At 48.6% G+C, this 22,789-nt stretch overlaps 1 protein-coding gene across 1 annotated transcript in view; it reads right to left on the bottom strand.

Moving 5' to 3' along the window:
- The window catches only part of FDFT1 (farnesyl-diphosphate farnesyltransferase 1), a 182,620-nt gene extending 161,647 nt beyond the window's left edge, over positions 1-20,973 (bottom strand). The window contains exon 1 of the mRNA XM_085610437.1: positions 20,681-20,973. Within this exon, the coding sequence (XP_085466563.1) occupies positions 20,681-20,899 (219 nt within the window). The 5' untranslated portion in view covers positions 20,900-20,973. The remainder of the gene's footprint in view (positions 1-20,680) is intronic.
- Positions 20,974-22,789: the final 1,816 nt, after the last annotated feature.

The raw sequence follows: 22,789 nt of genomic DNA, 5'->3' as shown, positions 1-22,789 counted from the left end.
CAACATAAGAGTAAACATTAGGCGTTACATAAGGTCAGGTTATTGGGTTACTTTCATCCTGTGTAAGTTTGTCTTTCCTTTACACGTCAGCCAGTCACAATAGCTTTCTCTCACGGGAGAGCTGGTTTCAACAGAAATGTCTCCATTTGTTGACAGTTGAAACAGAAACCTACACAAAATAATTGAACCTTGCTAACAGATTGCCGCAAAGAAAATAATAAAAAATGAACTGATTTTCCAGTAAGCAGCCCTCCCTTGAACAACACGCAGGTCAGTACTTCTCGGGTGAATTAGGCGTTCCATGTGACAAAAAAAGATACATTCTCTCCTTATAATTGGAATCAGAGATCAGGGGCGCCATGAACCTCTCATTTTAGCTGATTGAGTGGATATGTGGTAACCATACAATCCCTAAAATGTAGTTTGCCATTCCTTTAACTTTGATTAGAGACAATGGTCTCCAAACAGAAGGTCGGTCCAGGACAATATAGAGCTGGGGAAAGAAACAAATGAAAGCAGGGAGCATGGAAGAACGAAGAGACGGATAGATGATGATAGGCTGTGGATAAAAGGAAAGAGATGGATACACGGATGACCTTCGAGGTGCGAACATAATTCCGCTTACAACTCTTGCCTCTTTAGGAATGTCTGGCATGCTCTAACCATTTACTGATTTTAGAGTAAAAAGATGAAAGAACTCTTTCAAAATGCCGGTGCACATTTTAATATCTGGGTGTCCTTCATTTGGCAGTTTTGGCCTGAATATTTACATTTTATGGCGGCAACGAGACAGTGCGCGGGATGCTGGATTAACTTTGAATTGTGATTCCCAAATCACAAGACAACAGCATAAACTAATAAATATCATAAAGAATACATCATGGAATCACTAAGACTTAGCGGCTAGCAAGAAGCACACAAACCCCAATGCAGTGAAGGCGCAGCAATTGAGGTGCCTGGGACAAGGACTGGAAATGGCAGGGACAGACAATTGTTTCCATCACCCATAATGCTAGCACACCAGTGTATGCTGCCATAGGAATGAGGATGCCCACTACTGAGGTCACATTTACAAAGGCGGGTTCCAAATTTCTTACACAGTTTCTGCCATAAAAAGTACAAGGAAAAACCTGAAATCAGTTGCCAAGCATACAAAAGTGGTTAACGAAAAGCTGGACAAAGAACTTAGTCTGGAGTAGATCGAAGGCCCTTTACCCAAGCCCCATTTCCCAACTTTATAGTCCCACCGCTGGGGGTAGTCACTTAGAAAGATCTGTCACAGTCTAGACTAGTCCATCGTCTATCTCGTCCCTGATGGTGATACGTCAATGACTGGATCATCTGGGAACAGTGCTTGGTGGCTTCTGATGAGGCGAATTAACTTGTATGAGCAGCTGGAAAAGGCGCTCTTACAGCTATCATAGGTATCTAGTCATCCTTCTGACTACTCCCTGTTCGCACAGATAGCCTCCACCTTTTAATTTTTTTTTCCTTTTACAAAGATTTTATCGGAAGAAAGGCAAACACAGAAATCGACCAAAAGAAAAGGGAATATAATAATACACTGCAGCACAATAACATTATCCTACAAATCAGACTCCCTCTCTCCCTGGTAAATCCGCTCCCCCTCGCATCAGATACATTACAGGGCCTCAGATGAGCTCCAAAGTTCGACACTTTAGATCAAATCAGTACTTTCAATAGGGGGACAAAGTACCCCCAAGTGATCATTCCACTTCCCCAAAAAATGTATCCATTTCTTTAGGCATCCCCCTCCCTCATAGATTACTCTTTCAGAAAACATGCACCAGTCCAGGTCTTTTTTCCAATCAGCTAATTGTGGTGGCAGGTCCGCCCTCCCTAGTCATGCGATATTTTAGTCACAATAAAACTCGGGGTCGTCCACATCTGATCCATTAGGGGAAGGTCTGTCTCATTCCAAACATTTAATAAGCAACACTTCACAGTTGCCTCCATATCACTCCTGCATACAGTATTCATACATAGCAGGGATCGAAAAATCCCCAAAATTGTACGAGTCCTGCAGGACTAGTACCGTGAAATATCTCCTCGACCTACCTGCAATCTACTTGACCTGAGTCTCTGAAAGCGGAGCAAATATGACAAGATAACAAGATTTGAAGGCATCTTTATTGCTCATTAACTTTGTGAGCAATACAAATGCCTTTAAATCTTGCTATCTTGTCACATTTGCTCCGTTTTCACAGACAGAGGACAAAAGTTAGTTTGTCTTCGTACTCGCCAGAAAGGGCGAGTAGGACCTAAAAACAGCTCGCCCTCTTTAAATTTAGCTCGCATATGCGAGCGGTCGAGTGGATTTTTTAGCCCTGCATAGTCACAAATCGCCAGTATTACTGAATTATCCGGCTGCTCCAGATCATATTTAGAAACATACCTACTTGGCCACAGTTTCTACGACATGAAGTTGTTGATAATCTCCCTATCTACATCATAGTTGTGCTTGGATAGTAGAGCATCTATGCAGGAATTTTAGTTGGATCAGATGGTGCCTAGACCTATAGCCACATCACAGGGAACGCCAAGGCTTCAGGCCATTCATCATCCTCCAGCCCGCCCCCCAAGTCTCTCTCTCAGTGCTTTTGCAGCCTTGTCAGGCAGGGTATGTTAGACCTGGTACCATTGGCGCGAGTCTCCCTTCCATTTTTTCACAGTTGGTCTCCTCTGATTTTGATATGTTTTGCTGGTTTTAGATGCTTTGGGCACTGTGCCACTGCTATTCAGTGCCACAGTGCAATTGCTCCCTATTGTAAAGTATTAGTGACTTCATGATTGGCTTGTTTGATTTACTTGTCAGACCTTAGTATAGTGCACCATGTGTGGCCAGGGCCTGTAAATCAAATGCTGCTGGTGGGCTTGCAGCACTGGTTGTGCCACCCACAGAAGCAGCCTGTAAAGTGTGTCTCAGGCCTGCCATTGCAGAGCCTGTGAGTAGTCTAGTACTGCCATGTTGACTTGGTAAGTGCACCCACCTACCAGTCCCTAAACCTTCCCTCTTCTACATATCAGACACCCCTAAGGTAGGCCTACGAGCAGGGTGCATTGTAAGTAAGCGGTAGGACATGCCCGGATAGTGAATTCAGCCAATTTCATTTTTCACTATTGCAAGGCTACCTGTCCCCATAGGCCAGAATGGGCAGTTTGATTATAACATCTTCTAATCCCAACTGACCCAGGGAACATGGTAGAAAAACTAATTTAGTATGCCTGAACTCAGAATGATAAAATATCTTTTAGTGAAGTTGGTTTTAACATTCTGTGTTTGAAAATACCACTTTTAGAAAGTGGGTATTTTCTTGCCTAACCATCCAGCCTGCCTCTGCTAGGTTGTGTATTGCATGTCTGGTTTAAGAGTGACAGGAGGGCTGGGGCTCCAGCAGTCTGATGAGTAAGGGCTGGGCTGAATAGGACCGTGGCTGAATAGAGAGTGGGGGACGGGGATTTACTTTCACTCCCCTGAACCCTCATAGAATAGAGAGTAGGGGGAGGAGATTTCCTTTCAGCTACCTTGGCCTGGTCTGCTTTCAACAATGCTGTCTCCACCTCCTGCCAGGAAGCTGCACAGAACTGGTTTTGGTTGGGTACAGGCACCCTCTGCCTTCAGAGGACAAAGGATTTACTAGTATAAATATTGGGGCCCAGACCCCAAGCCTTTAGATCACTTCTGGGAATCAAGACAAACCTTTGCCAAAGAGAGGAACCAAAGAAGTTGCAGGATTTGACTGCCCTTGGGCCACTGTGCTATTTTCTGGGGCTGGCCTGCAGTGGTTACTTATTTGCCAAGGAAAGGAGAAGGAACTTTTATTGAACGTTCATCATCTTTAAGAAGAATCTCCAAGGGCTTGAATTGTGCTTGCCTCCTGCTGAAGTCTCAGGGATACAAGACTTCACCACCAGCTCCCCCCATAATTTCCGTGCTGGGAATTCTGTCTGCAGATGCCTGTGTATTGTTGGGAGCTAGAAGCGCGACGCAACGAGAAGAAGCGTGTCGCAGCTGTTGCCGTCGCATCACTGGAGAAGCGTGTCGCCACCACAGATGTCACCGTCGCATCACCGGAGAAGCGTGTCTCCGTCGCAGCTGTTTGTCGTCGCATCGCCGGAGAAGCGGGTCGTCACCGCAAGGGTCGTCGTCGCATCACCGGAGAAGCGTGTCGCAGGGCCTGTCGTGGCTCATAAGTACCCGAGTCGCCGCACGGCCGTGCACACATCATCTTCACGTCGTCCCATCGCAAAGACGCCATCTTGTCGCATCGCACAGGATCGTCACATCGCCATCTTGTCGCGTCGTAACCGGAACGCAACCTGAGATCGACACATCACCTCCTTTCCGGTAAGGAACAGACGCCTCGCCTACTTTGCGCAAGCACTGAGGAACAGACTCATCGCCTCCCCCGAAGCAAGGAACGGACGCATCGCTCTCCCTGCGAACCTTTTGTTTATCTTGTGTTACGCATCTCAAGGTACTTTGTGAGAAATGTCGCATTTACCATCAACTTTTAATTAAGCTATTTTTACCATTTAAAAGTCATTTTCCTAATACTGTAATGTGGATTTTTGTCGTTTGGGTCTTGTGTTAAGTCTATATAAAAATACTTATTTTTATAAAGCCTGTGTGGTGTCCATCTGTAGTGTTTTAACTGTATTACTGAATGTGTTCACAAATGCTTTACACACTGCCTCGGAGATAAGCCTTCCTGCTCGTGCCAAGCTACCACAGGGTTGAGCAGGGGTTATTTCGGAGTGTAGCCCCCTTACCCTGACTAGAAGCAAGGGTCCCTATTTGGACAAAGGTGCAAACCATTCCCAACTAGAGACCCCAGTTCTAACAGGGTATAAGGAGAATCATTTATTAGCTTATGGTAAGTGAGGGAGATTGCTCTTCTGGGCATATGATCAGTCAATAGTCTGTCCTCCAGTGGGTACAATTTGGGGAGGTCCTTTTCTTTTGCCAGTGCCGTCTGTTGTGCATGCTGGACCTGCAAATAGCAGTAAGTCTTGTTGGGGGACAGTTGGTATTCAGTCAGTAAGTCTGCAAACGGAATCAACACCACCACGCGGCCAAAGGTCTCCCACCTTAGACAGGCAAATTAGATCCCCTTCAAAGGGACTGAGTCCCCAGTGTCTAGCTGGGCTGTGTCCCATACAGACGAGGCCTGGGTTAATTTTCCTTGCCGTCTCACAGCACATAGCGCAATATGCCAGGGAGCAAGTGTAGTCGCAGTTGGGCTCGGGAATGACACGTCCCGTGACCCCCCAATAGATGGGCCAGAGGCATCCTCCCGACCGCATAAACTGCCTATCCATGCGATATACTGGCTCTTCTAGCGAGTAGTAGACCCACTGATTAATGACAGTGAGCTGCGCTACCCAGTAGTATTTTTGTAAATCAGACAGGGCAATCCCACTGTCGTAATGGTCTCAAGTTCGTTTCTTGGTGGCTATACGCAGAAGCCCACAATCCCAGAGCAGTGTACTGGTTGTACAAACAATGTCTTGAACGTAGGACGCTGGGACTGGGTAAGGTGTATTTTGGAGGGCATAGAGAAAGAGAGGTAATGCTATTATTTTAAATAGAGCGGCTCTCCCAAGCAGTGACATGGGCAGGGCTCTCCAGTGTAAGACATACCGCCTCAGGCACACCAGTGGGGAGCTAAGTTGTATGCCTAAAAGACGCCTGGATCTGTGGTGACCTAAATCCCCAGATAACTAAACCAGTCTTCGACAATCTGAGCCTCTAAGTCCCTAGGGAGGAGTGGGGCTTGACCAGAATCTTAACTTCTGCCTTTAGCAAGGAGATTCGTCTACAAGAAGCTCAGTCTTCAGGTTTGCCTTCTTGATGAATGGCAACTATAATCGCCAGTCACTGATCCACCGGCGGGAAGCCCAATTCACAGCTTTCCATAAACATTCGCAAGCGGAAGGCTTTAGAGCCTGTGAGTTTGTACAGTTCAGGTTGCGCATTACCTGCGCTATCTCGCTTTCAGTGATTTATTGTTCCAGTAACTCTCTATCAGTCAGTGAGAGACTTGGGAGCAGGATATCAAAAAGCAGCTCAAGGGACTTCCACTGATGCAGTGTGCGCCAGGGAGTACAACTGTGTATACTTTATCACCATGGCTTGTGCTATTTCCAGTCTACCCTTCATGAGCTCCTCCTTCCAATAGCCTGGAGTTTCAGCACCCATCAGTTAGCTCTCTACTTTGTGTCAAGCCAGGCTAGGAATTTCTCCGCTCTATCACCTACCTCATAGAGGCGGTGTTGGACTGCCAAGTGAGCAGATTTAGCGGCCTATGCAGCAGTATCTCAGTACTCCTGTTGTTTTAAAATAAATTGGTGGTGTAAGCCTCCTTGGTTCGTATCTATAAGTCTTGCCTACAGTCCCTGAATTTTGTACTTTAACATCTCCAGGCAGACTCGTTTTTCCTTCTTATGCCCCACTATCGGGAAGAGGCCCTGATCCTTTATGCCTCCTAGAGAGTCCGCGGATATACTACAGAGACGTCGTTTTCACCAAAGTATCGTTCTGGAGTGCAATTGGCGCTTCCCTTGTAATGCTCTGCATGATGAGGTCTTCCGCTCTGAACTCCAGGACTGTATTTACCCTTAATACTAGTTCGATGACCACACATGCTACGATATGGTAAGCCTCCAAGGGCTCCAAGCCATATATACGTGGAATCTGTATTTCGAAACATGCCGGAGTTCTACAAGATAGTCACACACGCCTTACCTGTCCGGAGTCTGAGTTACAGGCCTTATATCGTGTAGACTCTCACACTGAAGACCCCAAATTCATCACCCCTCCATCTTGTTAAAAGATTTCCAAGATCTGGCCAAATAGGGATACAGCCGACTTAGGTGAATAGGCGATGACGACGGCCCAGCACTATGGCGAGGAGAAGCTCTGCGGTCACACGCTAGCATGCCTCCTGCACCCTAACAGACTGAGCGGGTATATTCCTAGCCTACAGACAGCTGAGGTTGGACAGATCTCTGACAATGAAGGTATCGTGTGTGAGTTACTGCGCTGTAATAAACACCTCTACCCCTCTCACACACCAGGTGATACAGCAGTGATTGCGGAATAACTCCCTGAAGTCACATTGGTGTGGCTTAGTGAGGTCTACTGACAGTTCTAAAGCAAGCCTATTTCCTGTGAGGAAATCATGCAGGCCATAGATGCTCTCAATGGCTCCAAGGCCTCAGACCTCTATGGACTCTCGGGCGCATTTTACAAAGCGTATAAACATCTGCACTATTTATATGCAGAAGCCCTCAAGACGGGTATTCTCCACCAGCCCCACTGTGCGGGAAGCGGTCATCACCTTATTATTAAAACCAAGTAAAGACCATCACTTATGCACCTCTTACCACATGCTCTCTTTAGTCAACTTGGATAATAAAATCATGGCCAAAGTAACTGCAACCAGGCTATTCCATTTCATCGAACAGATCATCTCGTCCATACAAATAGGCTACATTCTTCACAGATCTATCTTCCGAAACCTGCAGACCATTTTTGCAGTCTTGAACAGAATCTCCCTGGAGATCCCAGCAGCCGTTGCATTCTAACACCGAAAAGGCATTTTATTCTCTAGAATGGGCATTCCTTAGGGCGACACTCGATAAATTAGGTTTCCCCATGGCTTTACTGCCACAATTATGCTACTCTAGCTGAACCCTGTGTCTCATCTCCAGGTCAATGGCTCGATTACTGGCCCCTTTCCCGTGCCCAGGAGGACCCGCCAAGGAGGCTATCTTTCACTTCTTCTCTTTATCATAGCCATGGACCAGTTAGTGCGACACCTGCAGGAGTGCACCTTTATCTGGGTCTGCAGTTCTGTCCAGGCCGATTATTATTTTCGCTCTATCTGAATGACATCCTGCTTTTTGTTTGTCAGCCCATAGTCAATCTCACACCGCTTATTAGAGAGATCATCCACTTCGGCTGTATCTCTGGCCTTCACATAACTTTTGACAAATCAGACTCCCCCCCCCCCCCCCCCCCCCCCTAATCGCCATCACAAAGCCTGTGCTTCCTGAATCCCAACAAAAAGTGAAAAGGAGCATATTATTATATCATGTATGATTAAATTGTAAATACAATAAATCTCATAAATCCACCACATCCAGATATATTGATCAGGGAGTCATCTCCCATGCATATTATCGTGTCCATCTAACGTGCGTAAATTATAACAAACATTTAAATCCGGTTCCCACGCGTTGGTCGAAACGCTTTGGCTGGGCTGATATACGCATGTAATAAAGACTTCAATAAAGTGGACTTGGAAACCGATGAACAAGACTCCCTGATCAATATATCTGGATTTATGAGATTTATTGTATTTACAATGTAATCATACATGACACAATAATATGCTCCTTTTCACTCTTTGTTGATCATTAGTTGTATGAACTGTGACTTCTAAGCAGTGGGGTCACGAAAAGTTAAGATCATAGAGAATCGAGACACTGATGAGAAAATTATACTTGTGCAACATTATATGGCCCACGCTGCTATTATTTGTATTTGGAGGTCCTGAACCCCCACCCTCCCCCCCCCAAACCCCACACCCCGGTTTGAGGATTCCACCAGATACTTGGGCATTACTCTTTAAAGGGACAAAGAACATGTAATCCACCTCCATTACGGCTCAGCTAGTGACTGTCCAAACAGATGGATCGGTGGATAAAACTCCCTCTATTGCTGGTGGGTCTCGTTGCAATCATAAAGAACATAGCCCCCCCCCCTCCCTATCTCTCTTCCTCAACATACCAATTCCATTGACTAATCTTTTTTCCTTGCCCTCTGCAGCCTTTTATTGCGCCTTATATGGGCACAGCCCAACCCTGCATTAAATGGGATGCCCTCGCACTCCCTTACGAGCGCGAAGGGTTTGGTGTGTCAGATCTAAAACTCAATTACCTAGCGGCTCAATGCCAATTTGCCTATGTTGGACCTGTCAGCCCTAGGGTGGTCTCCCCTTCCATTTTTGTATCGTGCCTCATTTTTTCCACCCTCATTTTTATGTTGGACTAGGTCTCCGGGCGCCTTTTCATTGCCAATCAATGTTAAGGTGCAGGTGCTCCCTTCTCCCAAGATGGCTGCCACAGGCCCCTGCTACTGCAGAGTGGTCTTTCATAGTAGCACCCTAGCTGCCAGGAGCTGGCTGGAACCCCACAACAATGTTGCGACTCCAGCCCGCCTTTTTGTCCCATAGGTAGAGTGGGGAAGCTCCTGGAATGTGCTGGAACCTTCTAGAAGGGAGGTGTGGTTTTTCTTTTGCCGCCTTGGCCAGAGGTCACCTGACCTAGGGCTACTTAAGAGAGGGAGGGAAACTTTTGTGGTGAGTTGGCCATTGGGGTGAAGCAGAGCTGGAAGAATCCACCAGGAGTGTAGGCGGTAGGGCCTAGCCAGGGACTTATGCCTCTGAGAGTGACAGGATTTAGGTGCTGCCTCTTAAGTGAGTGAGGGAGCCTGTGAAACCCACTGATCTTGCCCAGCAGTAGGAGGACCCAGAGACTCTCTGCCCAGCCTGACTAGGATGGATCTAGTCGCCCTCTCCATTCCTAACCCCCCTGTAACAGAACCCCTTAAGGGCGCCAGATACATCTGCGCCAACAAGACATTATCTGACATCTAAGAACAGAAACTTACAAGCCAAGCACTGAGACTGCGTGTCCAGACTGAACTCTAAAACCTATTCACCAAGCACTGAGACTGCGTGTCCAGACTGAACTCTAAAACCTATTCACCAAGCACTGAGACTGCGTGTCCAGACTGACCCCTGATGCAAAGCTGATTGGAGAACCACCGGGGATCGACCAGGTCTTAGCGCTGAGACCCCTGCGCTCCCTGCCCTGGTCTGGGACCCCCGGCAGCGTGCTCCGCTGAGCACAGAACCCAATCCTTTATTTGAGCCCCCCCTGGTGACGACGAGGCCAGCGCGCTCACCGCCGTGGCCTGGAGAAGTGCCCTGCCGTGTCACGAGGCCGGCGGAGAAGCCCGGGGCCCCGCCGCTGCCGTCGCAGCTGCGTGAGGAGGTGTGCGAGGCCGGGGCCGAGTTCCCCCATCATCATGGGAGCGGACGCCTGCTGACGCCGAGATCGAGGTAAGCCCGGAGGCTGAAATCGCCCCCGGTGCGCCCCCTGCGGGTTGGGAGCCACACCGCACCCTTAGCCGGGTTTCCTCTCCGTGGGATTCTCCCCCCCTGTCTTCACGACGGAAGAGTCCCCGCCGAGGGATCCCTTCCGTGTGCTCCCTCGAGCGATACTGAAGCGTGGTGCCCAACGAACTGCACCGGACCTCCCCGCTGGAAGCTCCGTTCCAAAGTACTGAGTGTCATTGATTACGAGTGGCGCTTTATGCTATATGCTCCGTTCCAAAGTACTGAGTGTCATTGATTACGAGTGGCGCTTTATGCTATATGCTCCGTTCCAAAGTACTGAGTGTCATTGATTAAGAGTGGCGCTTTATGCTATATGCTCCGTTCCAAAGTACTGAGTGTCATTGATTACGAGTGGCGCTTTATGTTATACGCTCAGCTCCAAGGTACTGAGAGTCATCGATTACGAGTGGCGCTTTGTGTTAACATGCCCTGCCTTAAAGTGTTACGTGCTATCAAGTCCGAGTAGCGCGCTGTTATTCATGTGCCAGGTTGAAGTGTTACGTGCTATCAAGTCCGAGTAGCGCGCTGTTATTCCTGTGCCATATTGATGTGTTAAATGCTATTGATTACGAGTAGCGCTCTGTTATTTATATTCCCTATTACAGTGCTATGTGCCAGAGATCACGAGTAGCTCTCCATGCTAGGTGCCCCGTTCTGAGGTCGTCACCGGTTAGCGCGCCCAACGCGCGTGTGCAGCTACGTGAGTGGTAGTTGTGCCCCAGGCAGTACTGTCATTTCATAAATTGCATATGTGGTGGAAACAGCCTGTATAGCTCATGACTGATATGTACATCGCTAGCTATTGTATTATTCGCATATGAAATGTACTGCTACCTCATGAACTGCATTTAACGTGACCTACTTGGATAAACTGGAGTATTTACATAATTCCTACAGTGTGGCGTCACTTATTGTGTGTGTTCCTCGTCGCATGTGAGGTGCGTGTTGTATGGTTGCTTTACACACAGACCTTTGGTGGCCCGACCGCTCGTGTCACGTTACCGCCCCATAGGGCCTGGAGTCCCCAGGTCCTACATTGTTGGCGAGCGATGGGATCCTTAGGACCTGTGACCATACAGCACCCTTCCGTGAGGCGGAGGGCGCCACAATTAAACGCCTATTTGTTCCAGAGCTTGAAAACCAGTGATTGCTGCATTATTATTTCCACTGTCCAGGTTGAGAGTGCAAGGAGCCTGGTTAGCTGATAACTGTTGCCTATACCCTAGGAATTTTTCTCCTTAGTGTCTAGGTCCCCACCTGCCAGAATGGAATTCCGGTTAGCTGACCTCGAGGGGTACTTAGTGAAGCAACTAAGGGAGTTCGGGCAGGGGATGGGGGTACCTGGGGTACGGAGGGCCAAAGGACCGGAACTCCGCACCGCCATTAGGGCATGGGTAGAAGCCCACCCAGAAGGGAGAGGGGGATGAGGGACAGGAGGCACCAGAGGCACCTCAGGAGGAGAGTGCCCAAGAAGTGACCGACATATTGAATGTAGATGTGTCTGAAAATGTGCCCCCAGGGAGACGTTCTGGGGCCAGTAGTAGGACAGGGTCGAGGAGGAGCACGTCTCCAGAGGAGTACGAGGACAGGAGGGAAGAGAGGCAGTTAAGGTGGGAGCTGGCCAAGTTAGAACAAGAGAAAGAAAGGGAATTGGCCCGATTGGAACAAGAAAGGGAAAACAGGAGATGGGCAATGGAGGAGAAGAAGCTTGCGCACGAGCTTCAGCTAAAAGAGCTGGAGTTACGCGCCCTCCAATTGAACGTGTCCAATAAGGACAATGGTGGCAGCATACCTAAGGAACCTCAAGAGTCAAAATTCTACCTACCTAAAGAGGTAATTGCCAACTACACAGTGGGGGACGACATCATGAAATGGTTGGAGGCATACGAGGTAGCCTTGACGGCCCATGGGGTACCCGAGAGTAATTGGGGAGGTGGTTTATACCGGTATATACCTCCCAATGTTAGGGACACCCTGCTATATTTGGCCAAGGCGGATCAGGTAAGGTATGCCCCCATGAAAGAGGCCTTGTTAAAAAAGTTTGGTCTCAACCCCGAGAGGTACAGGCAAAAGTTTCGTGGCAGCCATAAGCTGTCCACCCAGACATGGGTCGATTTTTTTGATTATGCGAGGAAGGCACTAGATGGTTGGGTGCGTGGCAGCGAGGTGCAGGACTACCAAGGGTTGTACGATCTTTTTTGAAGGGAGCACCTCTTGGATAAGAGCTTTCCGGAGATGCGCCAACATCTGGTGGACCGCAAGTTGATGGATCCCTGTGAGCTTGTGGAGGAGGCAGATATTTGGGTGAGCACCCGGGTGTCTCACAAGGGCCCCGGGGGAGATGGCTCGAAAGGCGGACAGGGTTTCCCCCAGAAGAAAGAGGGGGGAGATAAAAAGGTGGAGTTCTCGAAAGGTCCCCAAAATAAGTTTGGGAAGGGAGTAGGAACCCCACCCCCGTCCAATTCCACAAGACCCACTTACCCTGACAGGAGTCAGCAGCCTAGGATTGTGCGGTGCTACGAGTGTGGGGAGATTGGACACTACAGGGGAGAGCCCAAGTGTCGCAAGTGACCACCAGCCCTAACGGGCGGGAAAAGTCCTGGGGTGAGTAGTATAGCGCTTGGGGTGGAGCTGCCCTTAGATAGGGAAGGGGAGTGGACAGGCCTGACGCTGGTTTCACTCAGGGATAGAGAGGTAGTCCCCGTAGTGTCCCTGCCCCCCGAACACTGCTAAATATCAGCAGAGGGTGAGAATTAATGGGGAGGAGGTGGAAGCTCTGAGGGACACAGGGGCCAGCATGACCACTGTCGTGCGGCGGCTGGTGTCCCCAGACCAAGTAATCCCGAGGAGTTCCATCCGGCCGTATTGGCTGACGGCAGTATGAGTCACTATCCAGTGGCTCGTGTTCCATTTGAGTGGGGAGGAGTCAGAGGCCTGCTGAGAGTTACTGTGAGCCCTGCCTTGCCTGTGGGGTGTTTGCTAGGAAACCTGGAGCACACCAAGTGGAAAGATGTCGAGTTTCACGCTCACACCGAGATGCTGGGATTACCAGGGTGGACTTGCGTCAGCACGCGGTCCATGGCTGCCCGGCATGGAACTCACCCTGGGTTGGAGCCTGGAATCATGGCCCAACCCAAAGCTAAACATGGAAAGAAGGTGGTAGAGGACATGCCCCGTGAGATGGATGGGGAGGCCGCAGAGGTGCCCCCGGAGTCCGCGGAGGTAGATGTCGTTCCTGTGGAGGACTTGCCGACCCTTGCTGACTGGCATGTGGAAGGAGGGCCTACCCGGGAAGAATTTTGTCAGGCACAAAGGGCGTGCCCCACTCTTGAAGGCATGCGGCGGCAGGCCGAAGCCCAAGTGGCCAGTCAGGAACTGGGAGGTTATCACGTGTATTGGGAGGATGGTCTCCTATACAGTGAGCCCAGGGTGCCGGTACATGGATCTTCAAGGGCCATAGTGGTCCCCCAATGTTACCGGGCCTTTCTGCTGGAGTTAGCGCACGAGATACCCTTAGCCGGACACCTGGGTCAGGACAAAACCTTTGCACGGTTGGTCCCCCATTTTTATTGGCCCAGGATGAGGATTGCATCAGACACCTTTTGCAAGACCTGCAAGTCTTGTCAGGCTAGTGGCAAGACGGGGTCTAAGTTGAAGGTCCCGTTGGAACCGCTCCCCGTGGTCGGGACCCCTTTTGAGAGGGTCGGTATCGATATTGTTGGGCCATTGGACCCTCCGACCGCAGCGGGACACCGGTTCATCTTGGTTTTGGTGGTCCACGCCACAAGGTACCCAGAGGCTATTCCTCTGAGGACCATCACTGCACCGGTGGTGGCGCGGGCACTGTTGGGGATTTTTACCCGAGTGGGATTCCCCAAGGTCGTGGTGTCGGACAGGGGCACCAATTTCATGACGGCCTACATGCAGGCCATGTGGAAGGAGTGTAGGGTGACCTACCGGTTCTCCACTCCTTACCATCCCCAGACTAACGGACTTCTAGAGCGCTTCAATAAGACATTGAAGGGGATGATCCGAAGCCTTCCAGAGGGCTTGAGGCGTAAATGGGACGTCCTCCTCCCCTGCTTGTTATTCTCCTATCGGGAGGTACCGCAGAAGGAAGTCGGGTTCAGCCCATTTGAATTGCTCTATGGCCATCCCGTTAGGGGTCCCCTCAGTTTAGTGAAGGAGGGGTGGGAGAAGACTTCACAGAAGCTTCCCCGTGACATTGTCAGCTACATGCTGGCGTTCCGCAGCCAGATGGCCAAGCTGTGGAAGGCAGCCACAGAGAACCTGGAGGCTAGCCAGACCGAGATGAAGGAGTGGTATGACCGCAACGCTGGGACGGTCGAGTTAAACGTTGGACAGAAGGTGTGGGTTATGGAACCTGGGGAGCTTTGTGCCCTCCAGGACCGGTGGACTGGCCCGTTCGACATTGTGGAGCGGCGAGGCCAGACCACGTATGTAGTCGATATGAAAACCCCCCGTCAGCCCCTCAGGGTGCTCCACGTCAACCGCCTGAAGCCGCACCATGAGCGATCAGAGCTTGCTCTCCTTATGGTGACGGATGGGAGCGAAGAGGAAGAGAGTGAGGCTCTTCCTGACCTTCTAGCGGTACAAGAGAAGGATGGTTCGGTGGAAGGTGTAGTCCTCTCCCAATCCTTGACCCCAGAGCAACAGAGGGACCGTCGCCATGTCCTGGGCCAGTTCGCCTCGTTGTTCTCCCTCACGCCTGGAATCACTCATCTGTGTACCCATGATGTGGACACAGGGGACAGCCCCCCGGTGAAGAACAAGTCTTACCGGCTCTCTGACCGAGTGAAGGATAGCATCCAGCGTGAGCTCGGCACCGGCACTTTTGACAGTCTGCCACATGGTGGTGCTGTTTGTTTTATTTAGAGGCGAGCAGAACAAAAGAGGGTTAATAATTCAATGCACATTGAAAATGACGAATAGAAGCAGCTAAAGCCATTCTTGCAGCTTTGGGATCTGAAATTATCCCATTGTAGGAGTGTGAAGGTTAGTAGCAGTGTTATTATTGTAACTGGCAGTGGCAATGGGCGGTGCAAGTGAAAGAGTACTACTGAAGAGGGCACCGACACATTTTTACAAATTAAGCACTGTTTGCATGTTATCTGGAATGTGCCGACACAGAAGTATGTAAATGCTAAAGCCCTGATTACAAGTTGATGCGTTATTTATCGCACATGATAGAGATACCACAGGTACATTATATATTGCATGAAATAAATAACACCCATCACAAATTTGTGGGAATAACATGCGGATTTTGGTGTTTAATGCACCAAAATCCGAATGGTAGGATAAATATAAGATGTGTTAAATGCAGCCATTTTTTTTTATTTCGCCCCATGTGTAAAACAGGGGTTTACGCAGGGGTCGGAATTTACCTGCCCACCCGTAATCAGGGCCCTAGTGTCTTTTTCTGTACTCATTTCTTTGTTGGCATTCGAACGGACAGTATGATTAGTGTCCTGTGGGTCGGGTTGAAACAATACAAAGGTGCAGGAGAGTGAAGGATTACATATTGGGTTGATTGTCGCTTGAAGTAGAGCAGTACAACCAGTGCTGAGGGTTAAAATGTCTCTGTACTAATGCTGGTGGAGAGTAAAAATGAACCCGTACTGAGGATACTGGGGGATCGAGGTGGAATTTTCAGATCTGACTGGTCAGTCCCAGTGGGCATGTACTTGTTGCTGCCAAGGTTTCAAAGCGGACCAGTGCAATGGTTTGAAGGTTTATGTTAGAGTCAAGGTGGATTCGAGCAATTATCTGAGAGTATTCTGCCAGTCAACGTGTCAGTGTTTCTGGGCAGTTTTAGTGGACCGGATTAAAGCTCTGCGACTAAGGGTTTGTACTGCGTTTTCACAACCGTTTGTTCAAAGTGGTCCAACGGGAGGTAGGGCAGCGGGGAGTGTTTATCACATGGGCGTAGGAAGTGTGGGGGACGCGGGGGATATATCCCCCCCCCAGATTTGAGTGGGGGGGACACGGGGGACAAGGGTGGGGGGACGAGGGGACAAAGGAATTTCCCCTCTCCCTTCTGTAATCGCAGGGCCATTTGCACGCGAAAGCGCTACCTAATGGCCCTGCACTTGACCTGCCTGGAGTCAGAGGCCACCCGCCCTCTGCCTTTTGTTATGCTGCAGGAAGGCTCAGCCGTTCTGGGAAGGGCAGAGAACGGAGAAAAAAATCAACGCTGTCTCTTTTCCTTCATGGCAAGGACCGTGTCCACTACTCCTGATCTGCCTCTGGCGGCTGCCCTCCTCTCTTTATTCCTCCATCTCTTTCTGTCTCTGTCTCGCTCCTGCTTACGTGCTGATTTCAAGAGGCAGCTCTTAAGGTACTCTCTCTTGCCTCTCCTTTTCTTTATTTGTTCCCCTGTGAAATTGATCCAAAAAAGGCTGAACACTTTGCCTGTAAATGTCCTCATTTTCTGACCGTTTTCTATTGAAAAGAAAAACCTCGGAATGGAGAGAAAAAATAGTTAAATAAAGCAATACAGAGTGGTCAGCAGACAGGCCAGACTGTTATTTACACCCACACACATTAGCGCCACTTTACAGAGTTTGACAGTGAAAGCGCTACTTTCTTTTTATCTTCTTTCTTTGAACAACATTGTTTTCCCAGGGGGGGTAAGTGCGCCATTCCTAAAGGGACTGCAATACCTGGTTGATGGGTAGAGTGGAAACATTTAATATGATCGTTTTCAACTTTTTAATTATTTTAGCTTATAAAATGCGGCTCTGTGTTTGGGGATGTGGTCTTTTTTAAACCAAACTGCATACATTTTGAAAGGATATAAGCAATGGACATTGAAAGGGGGCCCTTCCTGGTCCTGTAGCCATGTCTTGAATTTTTCAGGCAAAGTCACTTACTGATTTCTGAATAACGAGTTTAAAACCGTTAAGGTAACCATGTTTTTTTCTGATTGAAGTTCACATGCTTTGCTTATTCTTGCATTCCCTATGAGTGTTTGCTTTTTCCAGGGTGTTATTCATTTTTTTCAGGCAGCATTTTACTGTTGTCTAGTGCATAATTTGAATTTAGTCGCAGCACAATTGAGTTGTGCTGAAGGCAGTGCGAGTTTCTCTCAGTGGGGCAGTATGGTGTTCAGTGTGGGAGAGAATGTGGCACTCTGGCCAGAACTGCTGAATTTGGAACTGGAGAACCATGTTCAGACCTTCATGACCAGTTCACCATACCACACTCCTGACAGAGCTTATTCCGATGCTACACCTTAGAAGGCCCGATAGACCTTAGAAGCTCAGGTGTCTTAGCACCCGCAGGTGGACCTGTCCACCACAATCCATACTGCAGTTCACTTCCAGTCTTACAGGCAGGCATATGAAGAAGCACATCCTAGATCGACAGTGAATCTGTCACTGAGGTCACAAGACCCTTGAGGCCAGTCCACCTCACCCATTGGTACCTCCATTGGCCTTTTTCCAGCACTAGCAGTGCAACTTGCCAGGGGTTGGCAATGTAGGATTTGCATGCACACCAAACTTAGGGGGTGATTATAATGGCAGTGGGACCGCCACGTCACCCCGTTGGTGGCGGTCCCACCGCCATTGGTGACTGCATCACAGCCCGCCATATTACAATGGTAGGTGGTTACCTGGCGGTCGGAAAGACCAACCACCACGCACCCGATGGGCTTCTTGAGCCCGCCGGTGTGGTGGAGGTGCTCGTGGTTCCTACAATGCTGCTGGTGCCTACCATGCACCGCAGCAGGGATTACGATGTCCCTTACCCGCCAGCTTATCAATGGTGGTTCACCTGCCATGGAAATGCTGGCGAAAGGGACACTGGGGGCCCGTAGCAGGCCCCTTTACCCCCGGCCCCCAGACATGGGTCCTGGGGGGCATCTATGATGCCCCACAACATATCACTGCACCATGTGGCAGGCACCGATATATTTAACATGTTCCTTTTTTTTTTTACTTTGCGGCGGATGATGCAGCCAGCAGCACCTGCTGCAATGTAAAAGATAGGCACTGCGAACACCGTAGTGGCAGTCGCATTGTAATGCCTATCGTGGGGCCTCCACCTTGAAGGCCAGCGGTCCCATTCCCCGATTCGATGGCGGTGGTACTGAAGTCCGCCTGCCATCATAGTCAGCCCCTAAGTTTTCATTTTATGAATATGATTCAGCGGAAAATAAATTGATGTTTGCAATTTAATTGAGTTTGGTTGGCCTCTTATCTATGAGATTTCCCTGTTGAATGTGCCTTTACATTATACATTTTCGGTTGTATGAATTGATTGCAAAACTACACTCTCCTACAGGTATTAATGTGAGTGTCATTAGGAGTGTCTGGGACCAATTGTTTTCTTAGGAATTGTTTTCTTTACTAACCTTTGCAAAGGGCCCTAAACTTCACAGCAACACAAGTCACATTTCTTTTAGTAATTTGGGATCCGTTTGAGCTACAAAATTGTTTTGGAGGAAATCGTTAGATTATGCAGCAGATGATGTATTATGTGGCAAATATGATACAGCCATAGTTAAGTGGAAAACATTTTTCCACTTAATTTTGCCCCAACATTGTAGTTGATCAATTTGTAAGTTCCCCAAACCCAAAAGTCGAGTTTGGGCACAATTTGCATTTTAAAAGCAGCCCTATAACACAGGGCTACTTTTAAACTGACCTCAGGCTTCAGCAGTGCACACATGCAAGCGCAGAAAGGGCTGCTAGCCTCTAAACTGCCATGCCTTATTATATTCTAGGGACTTAAAAGTAGTTCTAATCCCCCTGCCCTATTATGTACTAGGGCCTTATAGGAGAGATCATGCCAATCATAGGGGTACCCTAACCCATAGTGCACCCTAGTGTATGTAGGTGTTTTCACTGTATTTTTAAGTGCCTCTTTCAGAATAGCACTGGCTGTTTAGGCAGAGGCCAGGGTCAGTCAGTCAGGTACCACCAGAACCAGTCAGCAAAAAGTTGGGGAGTGCCCAGGGCGGCTTTGCAACACTAGAGAAACACAAACTCAGAATGTAAAACATAACACAATGGTTGGGGGGTTCTCTTCAATAATCAGAATTGATTTCTATCCTAATGAACCCATTTTCCAACATTAGGATAGGGAAAGACTGGGGAAAAATCATAACGTTCTAATCTATACATTGAAGTTTTTATGCAGCTCTTTGATGACGGTTAATAGCTCACTGTTCAATGTTAGGATTTTAACTTATAAACTTCAAATACCAAAAGAATATCTCAGACAAAAGCAGTAACTCGCTGACCTTTTGAATTAAAACTTTCACTAGACAAGCCTTCGATCTCTCTCAAAAAAAGAACATTAATCACCAAAGTTTTCAAATTTTTATTGTTGCCTGAAAATTGCTGGAGACCAGGAATGCAGCAGCAGGTACTTTTCAAACCATAATGCACTTGCAAACACGACGCCCCCCCCCTAAGTCAGCGGCCTTTGTTTGCTTTGTGCATTAAGATGCAAGATTCATATATATGTTTTTTTTAAACATTTGGTCTCATTACTATATGAATGTAAATAACAATAAAGCATACATGCAAACTGTGACTACATGCCTGCTTTTCTCAATATTTCACTTCGAAAGTATGCAATTGTATTTGTTTAACGGGCGGTGATTTGTATAGGGTCACTGGAAAGTGCACAAGGTTGTCCCTGTCCCCCCCAGAATTTTAGTGTCTCATACGCCCCTGGTTTATCATTCGGGGTAACTAATTTCTATCCCTAATTTGTTTACGCCTTTGTGGAGGTCTTCAGGTCTGGAATGTGTTATTGCAAACAACTGTCTCATGGACTGAGTGTATGATCTGGATTATTTGTGAGAGGGGAGGTGTGTGGTAATCTCGTGAACCTTTTTTCTGTGCCTCAGTTTATACTTGATGGAGTTTCCATAGAGATGGGTTGTGCTTTATGAAATGAAGGAGGTATATGGTATCTTTTCTTTTGGCTCCAGGGGGTTCGAAGGCTGCTTGACGGGAGAGTAAGTGTTAGGTTGTGGAGCGTTCCTAATACGTGTGATCCTTTAGTTACGCCGATTTTAGAATTTGGCTGAAAGACAAATCTGGCCCCGTGTAGAGCGCTACCTGCCTTTGACCGATTACCTTTAAGTAAACATGCTGGAGAAACAATCTGTGTCCAGCGAATCTTCATGGTATGCAACAGCACATACATTGGGCCCAAATGATGTGGGCGCCTTTTGCCCATTCTGATATTAGAGGCATGTAAACCCATATTTATAATGTGTGAAACTGAACTATAGGTCGTGGAAAGCAAAGAATGCCTGTAAAAAAGGAAAGAACTGGCTCACAAGTGTGACACCTGGCTTCACCTTATGAATGTGTGACCTGCCTTGTGGTAAACGACAACATGGAAGCATCCGGTCAGCGAGGGGTGTGTAAGACGCAGGTGTATATACAGCTGTGACAAAAGCAGACGTGTAGAAATGTACTTACATAGTCCAGCACGGGCATTATAGTGGAGCATCCCCCCATCTTGAACTTAAGCAACTTGTATATCTCGTCCGGATGCCCCAGCGACTTAAGGATGTCCATCGCGACAGCTGTCACTCCTCCCTTTCTGTGGCGTTGTTGCTGTTTCGACCGGCGGAGGCTTCGGCGATGTCCCCCTCCCCGACCCAACGCCTCACGATCACCCAACTCCCGGAGCGACATCTTAAAAAGCAGCGCAAACGTTCTTCGGCTTCAGCCAATGGCGCTCCTGGCATCAGGGTGGGCTGACACGAACTATTGGTTACCCGCCCCTCGGATCAGGCCGCCAACCAATCGCAGGACTCGGCCGATGTTACGAGACCGTCGGTGTACATGCTGATTGGATAGCGTTAAATGAACCGAAAATGGAGCTGGGTACGTCAGGACTCGAAGCCGGTTTATCATTCACAACAACGCAGGTAAATCGGTGTCTGTTTGCGCCGCTGGGAACGGACCCGTGAAACTGAACCGGTGTTGTGTAATACTTGATATTCAGAGAAAACGTTTATCCACTGCACGACGGCTGTCGTTCTAAGGGACTGCTTGGATGGTTATCCATTGCCCCGCCTACTTAAGGATGTGGGCACCTCAGCGCTGCCTCTGCAGGGGCAGACAGAAACAGCCGCCCTCGGAAGAGAGCTACTGTTAGAAATTTACCTCTCCATTTGCCATCAGCAGTAAACGAGGAAAATAAACGATGGCCTTAAGACGAAACGAAAACAAATGATCGTAACTACAGAAAGAAGTTAACACTAAGGTTTAAAGAACGGGGACACCGGTTATGGTATGAAGGCTTTATTGAAGAAATAAAGTACAGCAGTACATATGCAGCGCACCAGTATTAGAGGAAAGCGCTGGAAGCATAACGCGTCGGCTCTCCAACTGGCAATAACTGACACTAGACTCAGCTGGCATTCTAGAATGTCAGCGGATTGCATCGCATTGAAAATGCACGAGGGAATGGGGGACGGGTGCCAGAAGGTCACAAACCTATGGAAAGAGCGAAGTGTAATTTCCTACATAACATATCTCCTTCCCAATAATAGAAAGGAGGGAGCTATACATGAATGCTTTTAATAGCTAAGAGGCCTGAGGAAAAGGGGAAGAGAAGGAAGGGTTCAATCAATCAATCATAGTAATTATAAAGCGGGCTACATACCCCTGAGGGTCTCAAGGCGCTGGAGGGGGGGGATGCTGCTACTGTTCGAAGAGCCAGGTCTTGAGAAGTCTCCTGAAGGTTAGGAGGTTGTGTAAGGGTTAAGCGAAGGAGCAATGTAACAACCTGAGTACCGCGCAGGCAGGACCCCCATTATGGCCTGGAAGGGCTTCCCACACTTTGTATCACTCTCTGGCCAGGCGTGGACAGAAAGGATAAATAAACGGGCAGAGGTCGCTCGGGACTTCCGGCCCATACCAGCAAGGCAACTGGTCGTGTCTTGTTGTGGGCTCTGCGCTGCATGCCTCATCACTAGCACGTAGGCCAACACCACACTGGCGACGAGGGTGCGCATTAAGGGAAACAGGCGAACGGCGCCACCCCCATTTCAGCCTACCTCCGCCATGCTTACTGTCATTTGCTGTCACCCTTGGCCCAAAGGAAGATCGCAGTGGGAAGCAACAACCCCGCCAACTGGGAGACGCTCTGCACAAACGAGGTCGCAGCGGTGTATCCCTGCTTACCGGGCAGTCAGGCCCCAAGCTGAGTCACACGGGCTACCAGATCCGCAAAGCCTGAGAGGATGTAGCCATGCGGCTAGAGCGGTAGACCTCGGACCTGGGGAACGGGGTTAGAGTCTCGGCAACGACGCTCAACATCCTGTGATTCTGGGCAAATCACTTAATATCCCCGTGCCTAACAAAAATGAATCTGTTTATCTGTAACAAAACTGGTGCTCATGTAAAGCGCTCTGATACCTGACATCTTGGGTCTAGTTCGCGCTACACAAAACTAAAAAAAAAAACACGTTTTCCCTCAACCAAAAACCAGGATCAGGAAAGCAAACATAAAGGACTATCCAATTACAGAGCATTAAATGAAGGAATTTTAAAGCAATGAGAATCTTAATGCAGGAC

Source organism: Triturus cristatus, chromosome 6 (assembly GCF_964204655.1).
Source record: "Triturus cristatus chromosome 6, aTriCri1.1, whole genome shotgun sequence".
In the NCBI taxonomy this organism is placed as follows: domain Eukaryota; kingdom Metazoa; phylum Chordata; class Amphibia; order Caudata; family Salamandridae; genus Triturus; species Triturus cristatus.
Note: the sequence above shows the minus strand (reverse complement) of the source record. Positions and strands in the feature narration are given on the sequence as shown.